At 36.3% G+C, this 11,440-nt stretch overlaps 1 protein-coding gene across 2 annotated transcripts; it reads right to left on the minus strand.

The window, feature by feature from the left end:
* Nucleotides 1-141: 141 nt before the first annotated feature.
* LOC137937743 (uncharacterized) lies at nt 142-8,699 on the minus strand. 2 transcript variants are annotated; one of them, XM_068782898.1, is made up of 11 exons: nt 8,304-8,699; nt 7,023-7,412; nt 6,682-6,902; nt 6,377-6,571; nt 6,194-6,286; nt 6,029-6,092; nt 4,585-4,628; nt 4,258-4,293; nt 1,695-1,759; nt 904-970; nt 142-375 (listed from the first exon to the last, which is right to left on the minus strand). In XM_068782898.1, exons 1-10 carry the CDS (start codon nt 8,593-8,595, stop codon nt 949-951), a joined length of 1,422 nt encoding a protein of 473 aa, XP_068638999.1. In that variant the 5' UTR covers nt 8,596-8,699; the 3' UTR covers nt 142-375; nt 904-948. The 2 variants fall into 2 exon arrangements, 1 of the variants encoding a protein (XP_068638999.1); XR_011109646.1 differs by lacking the exon at nt 142-375 and having other exon boundaries at nt 948-970; nt 4,243-4,293.
* Between the last annotated feature and the right edge of the window lie 2,741 nt (nt 8,700-11,440).

Below are 11,440 nucleotides of genomic sequence, written 5' to 3' on the forward strand. Positions count from 1 at the left end.
GAAATGGTTATCACAGGCATCCGATCCCATCATGATTGGATGTTGAGATAACGTTTCCTAAGTTTCACACCAAATGATTTTTCATATTGGATCAATCATGACAAAATAAAATCGAGTTACGAGGTTGTAAACAAGGAAAAATACATCAAATCTAACCCAAGCTAAACCAAATCACTTGAAATGGCATACAAATCTTTACATTTGCTACATTTTTCCGAACAAAAGCCATAGAGCAGTCTCGTAGCTGATGTACCTTTTGTATAAATATACCCATCACATATACACATTCATCTTAACTTGAACTTGTACTTGAACGTGGCATTACCCGTGGATACAGCACTCGAACATTGAACAAAATACAGGAACAACCTGACCCTGGACATTCATGCCTGAACCATGTCAGAATAGTCAAAAGGGATAACCCATCAGACCCCTTTCAGCCATGAATTTCCCGGAACCATGAAAGATCAGTACAACAAAAGTAAATCAATATTCTCAGGAGCTTCCCTCTGAAAGATTTGTACACTTTTAAGCTCATGCTTGTTTTCTAGATTGTCCAAGGAACATTTGTGATTGATTATGGATGGAAAACGAGATTTAGCAATTGGCAGAATAGAAAGAACCAACAAAATTTCATATTCAATACTCCATTCTCTAACTATTCCAGTAGCTGTGCCCAGACTGATAACAACAGAGAGTGAGAAAGGATTTTCTTCTTTTTTTTCATTGTGAAATTTTTTGTATTAAAAATTAGTCCGAAAAGACTGATAACATGGGAATAGCTCTCTGAACTATGCTACAATTGCTAAGCATGATAATGTATTAAAGAATCTCCTACTCTAAAATAATTTCAGATCAGGTGAGGAGTAACCCACACCTGACCTGATGAGAACAGTACTTCACCTGAGGCATGCTATCCCATAGCTCTTGCTCAAGTCCTCATCCCGATCAAGTGTCTGCACTCGTCCAACTACATAAATTGATATATTGACGTAATCAGATAATGATGAAGTATGGCTTACTGTTACTTTTTTTCTTTTGGATAAACTTCTTATCTTTTTATTTTCTGAAAACAAGAATACGAACAAAAGAAAATTCTTAAATCTTAACTAACACTTGTAGCTGCAGGTAAATATTTTACTTAAATAGCATATGAAAATATAATTTGTTGCATGTCATCACATCAGAGATTGGAAAATATAGAAAAAGCATATGAGAGAGAAAAAGAAAAGCATCCACTCAGAGGTTGATAAATCATGCAAGTTTACTTATGAAGTTCGCATTTTACTTATTAAAAAGAGAAAAATACATAATTAAATTTTACTTATTAAAAAGAGAAAAATACATAATTAAAAACAAGACCAAAGGGGAACACTAAAGAAACAATTATGCAAAAAAAATACGATATAAAACAACAACAACAACTCAAAGGATATATATAGACTCTAACAACAAGGTGTTATCTGGAAACTCCAAAACAAGCCAATGATTTTACAATATGATTGGCATTCCTTGGGAAATGTCACCAAGATATAAGAGGTATTAAGAAATTTTCGGTCTTGAATGGTTATGACTTCAAAACATTAACTAGAAAACTCCCACAAGTTTCTCTTCTATGAAAAACATTATTGAAGGTACTATCTCTAATACTGCAAGATCTTGGACTTGATGGAAGATCAGGAAAAGGAAATTACCAGTAGTCAAATTGACCTGCATCAAGGTGTGGGAAACCTTTTATGGGCCGATCCGCTCCAAAAACCTGATGTACATAACCAAATACCAACAATTTCCAAGTTTTCATCAAAACCTAAAGGGAACAACACATACAACTGTTTTCATGAAAAAAAAAAAAAAAAAAAAAAAAACACATACAACTGCCACAAAGAAAAAAATAGTTGGTAAAATCAATAGTAATTCATGAAAAAACCACAGGGAGACAGACAATCAAGTAAGAAGTAAATAGATGAAACGCGAGAAAAAAGACCCACACACAGTCTTTTTCAAATTAGTGCTTCAAGTAATAGGATAGACTAAGACAGGCCTTATTTTTGGGTTATTGTTTAGAAAGAATAAATCAGTTTTGTAACAAAATCAAAATCTTTACAAGGACCGGATAAATTCATCACTTGTCCTCCTAAATTATCAACTATGGTCTACTTGACCTATTAGGATCTCTAGCCTGGGTTTCCTCACATCTCCAGCTTCCTTAACCAATGATGGCCACCAAACCCACAATAGGCCATGCTTGCTTCTCCCATTCCCCATCTCTCCTCTCATCAAAGGTGGCTGCTGTCATGTACACTCCCTGCCTATGCACCCGTGTATCAAACCTCTTAATGCTACAGCTCGGTAGCACAGCTGGAAGAAACAAGTTTTTCTTGACAATAAGAATCATCACTGCAAACTGAAGATATCAGCGACAGGCAGAAGGTAATCAATGGCTCTAGATCTCACAAAGGAACCGAACAAAACAACAAATGGCATCATATAAAAATAAAATATAACATTAACGAGTCCTTTTTCAGAAAAAAAAAGAGAAAATTTTAAAAAAATTATAATTATGATCATCTTCATCTCCATCAACATCATTGTAGCCTTTTGCCCTATTATGTTGGACTTGGCTTTATGGATCCTCACCCATCCCACTTTATCATTTGTTTGCTAGGCTGGCCTTCTTTTAAGTCATGCCCCACCACCTCCATCCATGTCAATTTTGTTGTCCTCTATTTGTAGTCAGTCCCTCAATTAGAATTTAAAATAAATAAATAAATTTCCAAACAGCTTACCCAAAACTAAATGAATGAATAAAAATAAATTTTAAAAATAAATTAAAAATTAAAATTAAAGGTTTCTTTGTTTATGAAATTTCTATTATTCAATGTCAGACTTGAAGGTTTCTTAAGTAAAGAATTAAATGTAAAAAGGAGGCAATGGGTAGCCTTATAATGTCTCCAATGAACATCGATTTCCATTTTTCTATGAAATAGGAGGACAATCAAAGTTAGTAGACGACTATCTTCCACAGCTAGGTCACCCTCTTTTACAAACCTATGGCTTCATATCCTGAATAACTTCTGTTGAAGAATAGATATGGAAGAGTCTTACATGATTCTCATAATAAGAAGTCTCATAGAGCCAGAAATGGTGGAGTCTTACAGGAGTCTCACGGGAGGTCTCACGGAAGAGTCTTAGTTAAAGGTGTTTTAGTTATATTAATCTAATATTAATGTTCAATTGTTCTAGGACTTATCTTTTGGTATTTAACTTTGGGTGTTACTGGGACAGGGGCAATTTAATTATAATTGGATTTTACTTGTTTTCTCTATTATAAATAGAAGCTCATGTACTCAACTTACATTAAGTCAATGAATTTTTTTACATTTCCAGAAATTCAACAACTTCTCATCATTTTTCAGAAAAGATGGCTGGATGTCATATATGGGCAATCTCTATTTCGTTCCTGCTGTTTAGAGAATATAAAGCACAGCAAATAATCTTGAATCACAGGTAAACTCATAGTTGTCTTGGTAAGAATAGAAGATGACTTTAACAGCTGCTTGATAAATCTAATCTCCTTTAGGTAACTAAGATTTGTCTTCTTAACATTAGTGTTCTCATGGAAATATGATGTCTCAATTCCTAGGGCTATTGAGACAGATTTCATCCAATGCAATGGGAGGAGGGAACTGAACTGAACTGAACTGAGCTGAATTAACTATAGAATCTATATGTCCTGAGGGAAGAGGGAACCGAGTTACTATAGAATGTAACTCAAAATGAGAAGAAAAAGGAAGAGGCTGATACGAAATAGGAATCTTCATTTTCAAAAAAAGAAAAGATAAAAGTGCTCTCCTTTTGTTTTTGTTATTTACTCAGAACATGCTGTTTTGTATGTGTTCTTCTGGTCCTGAAACTTTTGTATCAAAGTTCCAATACCACCTACATAAAAGCTAATAAATTTAAGTAATACCTGTTTATGAAATCCTCTTAATCCATTAGCTGGTTTGCCTAGATGCTAGTGGCACCTTTAATCAGATCCAGACTCAAAAGGGCTATAAATAGTTTGTTTCAACGATTAACACTTTGATGAGTTACAACTTTTAAACACTATATGTTGGTTATAGAAGAAATTTAATGGCTTTAATTTCCACTGATATGGAAGAAACATAATGATTTTAATTTTCACAATCCAACAAGATCTATTTTTTTTAATCAAGAAAATCACGATTGATTGATTGAAACCTGTTAATAAACAACCTCTTGGGCAACGTCAAGACTTGTACTATCCAGAACCTGCTTAAAATAAAGATAAGATAAAAATAACAGTCAGAACTCAGAAATCTCCTTGCAAATCAACAGAAAAAGTTTTTGTTTTTATTTTTATTGACATATAAAAGGAAAATTATCAACTGGGTATCACTAGTTGCTGAAAGATAAGGTTTTGGCTCAGACAGTTAAGTTGGAGAGCTGAAAGGGTGGTGCAAATATAAAGTTCCACACGAGTTCAAGAATGTGGAAAATGACAGGCCTTTTACTTAACTGCAAAGTGTTATTTAAATGTCATCAGGAATAAAAAACACTTACATTAGGATTATCATCATTTTCCATCAATAACTTCTTAGGACGGCCTGATGCAACCAACAATTTAAACATTTAAAATAAAGTATAACATCCTCCACAAAAATAGTTAGCGAGAATCACGAACATCCAAATTTTTGTCAAGCAACACGTTTTCTACTTTCTGCCCATTTTTATTCATTTAAACAAAGCCAAGGTATTTCTTAATCAGTACAACTCTGAGCACAGAACAAGAAGAGAAACATTTTGCCATTTCAGCCGGAATCCTTTCAATACTCAAAGTGGCAGTTTCCATATTCACAGTAAAGCCAGCTGAAAGAATTACAGTAGAACTTGTGGGGCAAAGGCCTTGTCATGTACCTCAAAAGTGAAACTGGCCCACTCACCAACCATGGAACGAAAAGAAACTGAACTATAAAACAAACACTAAATTTTCAATTCTTCAGAGAGGAGGACTCTCTCTGAATTCTGACGTGATAAATTTTAAGAGTATTGAAAAACTGCCTCAGCTTTAGAGAAGTCCAAGTCCAGAAAGAGAAAATTAATAAAAAGAAAAAAAATTGGAAATATGTGATACGGAATGCTATAAACACACACATTTAACCGATAGCTGCTAAATATTCCAGATCTAGTAATGAGTGTGTTTATTATTTCCCAAACAAGAACAGTAGATGCTTGTGTATTCTTACAAGACAGATCGTTTCTTCAACCAAAATACCCCTTTGTAAATTAGGGCTATGTTTGGAGTAGCTCCTAATGAAGAGATTTCGTGCAAAAAAAGTAAAAGATGGATCTCCACTAGCCAAACAGATGTTGAAAGATTGAACAAATTATTTTATTGAACAATTTAGATCCAAAATCGGATGTAAATACATTCAGATTGAGGACAGAAAAGCCAAAATCGTGCTGCTGATTCAGATATTCACATGATATCAGCTGAAAATTTGAGAAAATATATATCTGAAGGAGGTAGATATTACACAAGTATAAGCATGTTTTAGGTCTTTTCACCTAAAGAAATCTGGTCAATAGAAGCACCGAGAAAAGAAAAAGAAATGAGCAAAAACATGCTTATCGTGCTGCTTTTGCTGTCTCCAATTAGATAAAAGGAAACAAAATAGCAAAGTGTATAAGTTCTGATCATTATGTACGGAAATTATGACTTGAAGATAACTTCAGTGAGAGGACATTGCTTAGCCAATCACTGATTAAAGGCAAAAATCTATTTTACCTTCCATATATGACTTTGCATCCCATCTAAAAAGCCACCAAAGTATTACATACATAGAACTGAGATGGGGAGAAACATACAAGCACCAGCTACAATGAAAGCACAGAATAGAATCCTCTCCCTTGCCAAATGCATTCTTACAATATGAATATGAAGATCTAAAAAACTTGAGACAAAAAATTGATGTGAAATACTTATAGAAGGCATGCAGGAAAGCACCTCGCTTGGGTTTATGCACCTTTGCCCAGATACTGTCATCCACTGCGCCTTGTTCTGATTCTTCCTACATAAATTATAATACTTTGGGAAATTAGATTTCTTTTAAATTCAAGAAAAGTAAAGAATGGATAATTGTTTTGAACAGGTTGTTATTGCACCACTTACAGGCTTTCTTTTATGAAGAGAAGATGAAGAAAGGACTTTCCTGTGAAGTGCACTCTGCTGACTCCTGCTTGCCTTATTCTTCTTACTAATTTTCTGTTGCATCAAATTTTAACATACCATATGGAATGTCCAAGATCTAGTATCCTGATACAGTTTAAAAGTGTAAAGTATATAAAAACTTACATCAAACTCTTCATCCCTAGTCTTCGCCACAAAAGCGTCCCAATCTTCCTTTTTCACATACGATGGCTTCTGGGGTTCAATACCTCTCTCAAGGTCCTTCTTGACTTGAACTAGAAGCTTATATTTGTGTTGTCTGTAACAAGACGAGATTTTTTTCCGAGTATAGCTTCTATTTAGATCAAAATTATATCTCTCCTGCAAGACAAGGATATATAGAGTCAATACAAAAAATTATACTGATACAAATCCTCACTGAGACTCCGACTTTGAAATGAATACCCACAGAGAAAATTCAAGGTACCTACTGTTAATACGTTCAGTACAGATTTATAGTCTTCTACTGGGACATCCCCAATTTGCTTAAATCGCACCGGAAGAAAATGGCATACATATGAATTAATTGATCTTTTAAAAGCACAAGCATTAGGACCAGTTGGATTTCCAAGATCATCAAAATCCACAGTCAAACGTCTAGCTAAATTACGATGAGTGCCACGCCCTATTTTCTTAGGCATTTTTTTGGTACCTATACCAGCATAGATGAAATCCATTATGTGCAGAAATATCCCAGGAATAGTGGATAACAAAACAACAGATCTAAAACAATAGTGTCAGGCAGGGGTCTGAGAACAAACAACAATGTCACCTGGGGCGTCAGCACAAGTAAAGGTGGAACTTTCCATTGCTTCTTTAAAAATGTTGTCTACATTGGCATTTGGATCCAAGATGCCCATGGCTATATTATCCAAGATATTGCTTTTATAATGGAGATCACCATACTCGTTTCCAGCCTCTGGAGTCAAGCATGCAGATTCATTCATATTGATTTGGAGCATTTTTAGACTCATGGGTAATTGCTCTTGTTCTGTAGTCACCTCCTCCAAGTTGTCATGGTCGTCACTTATCCTCACAATATCCATGGATCCAGGCATTGGGTCATCATTTCGAAATTTTTGATTATCATCATCTCCACTGGATAAGCCAGAGCTAAGAGAAATATTAGGCATGGCATCCCCACCTGACCCAACCACACCATCTGCATCATATTACTGACCAAATTAGTGCTGGCTATAGAAGGAGGCCTGAACTTTAGAAAGTATAAAAGTAGACACTTATCACCACATTCTGTTTTCCTTGAAAGTAACATTCATTACAAAAATAAAATCATATGTGAGTTCAACTGCACTTGACCAATTGTATAAAAAGCAGAAGGGGTAGATGTGTTAAAGAGACAAGCTGATGACATCGAGAGATCTGATTTCATAAAATTGCCACCGAGGTCTGAACAAAGTGAAGCCTCGGTGAACAGTTTTTTCTAACAGTATCACGATGACAAAAATAGACTGGTGAGAAGTTCGAATTAAAAAGAAAAGTCAATGTATAAATTAGTCATACTCAATCAAAACCCAGCATTCAGGCATCATCCCACCAAGTCTTGTCAAAATTTCTCAATATACACTGTGACAGCAACAAGAATTGGCAATTAAAAGAAGTCCTCACCATGCCGTCGTCCAACAACAACTACTAAAACGTGAGAAGCATTTCCAGCTTTGCATTAGAAAGAGAGCTTCTCCAACCACGTAGGCGTCCAGCAAAAAATGCCAAAACATGAAAAATTCTTGTGCAATTAAATGGAGTTAAGTGGTCAAACGATTGACAAGTCCGCGATTATTAATTACAACACGACCACTTGTTGTCCTGTAAAGAGGATGACCAGCTTAAACGAATTAAGAGACGGGCAAGGAAAGAAGCCAAAATGTCGGATAAGACCTCTAGAAGATGAGCTTGGTTCACAGGATTTGTAGTTTCTAATAAATTTCCTATTATGTGCTCAACCAGTCATAGACCAAAACTTCGTGCCACTCGGGTCAGAACAAAAGACCCAATTCAATAACTTATCCAAATAATGCGTAAAAGAGAAAAATACCCGCTTGTCGAAGCTGTTTTCTGCGTAAGAAAAGAACCAAAAGATCTTCATGAAGAGCCCGAAGCAGGTCAGTCCTCGATGCGGCCCTGGCTATCAGTGTAGACTGGTAACTAAGCAGATTCTGCATCCGCTGTCGATCCAACTCATCTGCATCCGAGACTCGATTTCCCTCCTCCAATAGCTTGATCTCCTTATTCAACCCATCAATCTTCGCCTCCTCGCTACGAACATTGGAGCTGATCTTGTGATGATCCTGAAGAACGCGACGGATCTCTGACTCGATGCGCTCCATATGCTCGAATTATAGACCTTCACCCAAGTTCGCATTTCCAATTCGTGTTCTCTCTTCACATGCTCTGAAAGCAGGTCCGTTAGTGCTTGGGGAAGTATCGGTCCTGTCGGAACTCGGATGAGTACCTGCAAGCGAAAAGGTGGTCCCAAAATTTATACAGCGGACGTGAACTTAACGAAAGGTGGATTGGAGACTGTTCGTGCCCAGGACCCACAAATTTTCAATTGTGTTTTTTGAGTTATTTCATATAAAATTTGTTTTATTAATGAATTATTTTGACACTTTCCATGAGGTTTCACTAACACAAAAACTTCATTTCACTGCATTTTCTATAAAATCTTTATGAAAAGTAGATCACCTAAAAAACATATTCACTTTATGTTTCTTGTGATTTACTTTCAAAATGCACTAAACCCCCTAAGTGATTTTTCTCCTTATTAGGAGGTCCTCTTACTAGACAAATCCCTCTTTGTTAAGCACTTAGCCAATACTACCCAAAAGACCGGTATGTTAGGAGCGGAAAGCATAAGTACTTAACCCCAGGACTATAACAGTACACCCCACCTTCGTGAGCTGACATCCACGGAGGCTTAACACTTAACGACGGGTGCGGGGTCAAGATCCCATAATCCCTTACGGCTACTGTGTCCAGGGCTCATGACGTGGGAACCCAATCTGATACCAAATGTTAAACACCTAGTTAATACTACCCAAAAAACCGGTCTGTTAGGAGCGGAAGGTATAAGTACTTAACCTCAGGCGTATAACACTTTCTTAGGCCAATTTTATTATTTTTTAGAACAATGGACTTACCAAAAGGCAAATACACTTGGGAGCTAACAATGGAGAAAATGTGAAAGAAAATGGAGGAAAATGACTTTCCATTGGTCATAAAAATAAAAATAAAAGAGAAAAAACCAGTAGAGGAAGTCAGCTTCCATTATTTAAGCACAAAAGGATTATTGAGAGAAAGAAAATAGGAAAGGATGCCAGTTTTTATGTACATTATAAGCTTTTAAATGGAATTCCGAGAGGAGAAAAAAAAACATTAAAAGAGAAAAGGGGGAGAAAATTTTAACAAGGGAGTTAGTGCATTCTAAAAGTGCAGTGGAAAGTGAAAGTGAATTATTTTATCGTATTAATGTGCGCAGTGAAAAGTATAAAAAAGGAAAGGGAAGGTGTGAGGGAGAGACCAATGAGTGAAAGTGAAATATCTAAGTAATTCACTTTCACTCGCCCATAAAAATGCACACTAACACGTTTTACCCAACAAAAATGAATTCACTTTCAGAGCATGTTAAACACTTTGAAAATTAAAATAAATTAACTTTTCACTAGGTAAAATGTGTTATTGTGCATTTTTACAAGCCAGTGATAATGAATTACCTAGATATTTGACTTCTACTTGTTCTTATGATAAACAAGTGAAAGTAAAATCCTTCTCTTGACCCTATGATTTCATTTTTACTCGTTGCTCTCTCGCTCACACCCTCTCATCTTGCCCCCTCTCTCTTTCTCTCTACTTTTCGTTGTGTACACTAACATAAAAAAGTAATTCATTTTTACTTTTATTTTTATTTTCACTTTCTTTACACTTTCAAAAGTGCACCTCATTAAGGAATGAGCGGTGTTTGCCATCTAACAAGTGATGGGTGGTAAACTACGTGCATCGGTGCTTGTCATCTATCTCATACATGAAGTGATGATATCCCTTCTTGTATGTTTGCTCTTCCAAACATCCGTTGTTGCTGAAGGAGAGACCTCTTGAAGGCCGACATTTGACAAGGAAGCTCGTTTAGCACAACCTCGTGGAATGCCTGCGTGGGATGTCCATGAGGAAAGTGAGGTACTCATGTTGCTTCTCTTCTTGGGGTCGTAAAATTCAATGTTAGTGTAGTTGGTGCCCTTCTCCACTTTAGAGACTAGGTAATCTTTCCAACCTTTTGGCACGTCATATATGTACTCGGTTGAGTCTTTTTTGCTGGAATTGTCTCCACAATTTGTGACGCTTGCAACATTGCCCTAGTAGACACTGAATGATTCGATGAGCAATGGTAGAGGCACGGTGGCCAAGACTAATGCCACAGTTGTTGCTATGGCAGCAAGGATGTTGATGGCAGAGAGTTGGTTGATTGGTGAGATAGGATGTTTTGGTGGTACAAAATTAAATGGTTAGATATGGTTACTGTCGAGTACAGTGGAGTCTGGTCCACAACACTCGAGCATATGGGCCATTGTCAGAGAGGTGGGCCCATGGGACTCGGAGGACCATTCTTATTTTCTCTGTTGCGTGTGCTGCACTCAATCAAATAAATGAAGGGCCTTTCATTTCTGTCGATTTTTCTTTGGGACTTACAGAGAGGGAGCGAAAAATAGAGTAAGCTCGGGACTCAGATACGGAATAGACAGTGTCGTTGCTGTGAGAGACAATGGGACGATGCTATTGCTGTAACTGAGAAGCTTTCCTATTGTATTTTGATTCTTCCATTTTAATAAAATTCTCTATAGCTCCCGTGGATATAGGCAATTTGTCAAACCACGTAAAATTTGTATCGTGCGTGATTACTTTATTGTCATCATCGATTTTTCTTAACAGTCACATGTTTGCATAAAAAGCCCCGTCAAACTATAACTTTAGTTTTGCCCAACAACCTCCATAAAGGAGATTTTCTTGAACATCAAGTTGCTACTTCACCCAAGAAGGCTAGACATGGTTCTTTGAGATTCTATAGATGGAACTTATATGAGTTTGACTCATGTGGATGTATCCAAGGGTTATTTTCTAGTCAAGTTGGGATCAAAGTCTTCAATATATTGTGATATTGTTTTTCCTTCAAGATTCGAG

This window comes from Aristolochia californica, unplaced genomic scaffold, assembly GCF_029961685.1.
Source record: "Aristolochia californica isolate CCGP_79_NKW_82.1479 unplaced genomic scaffold, dmAriCali1.0.hap1 SCAF_7, whole genome shotgun sequence".
Taxonomy (NCBI): domain Eukaryota; kingdom Viridiplantae; phylum Streptophyta; class Magnoliopsida; order Piperales; family Aristolochiaceae; genus Aristolochia; species Aristolochia californica.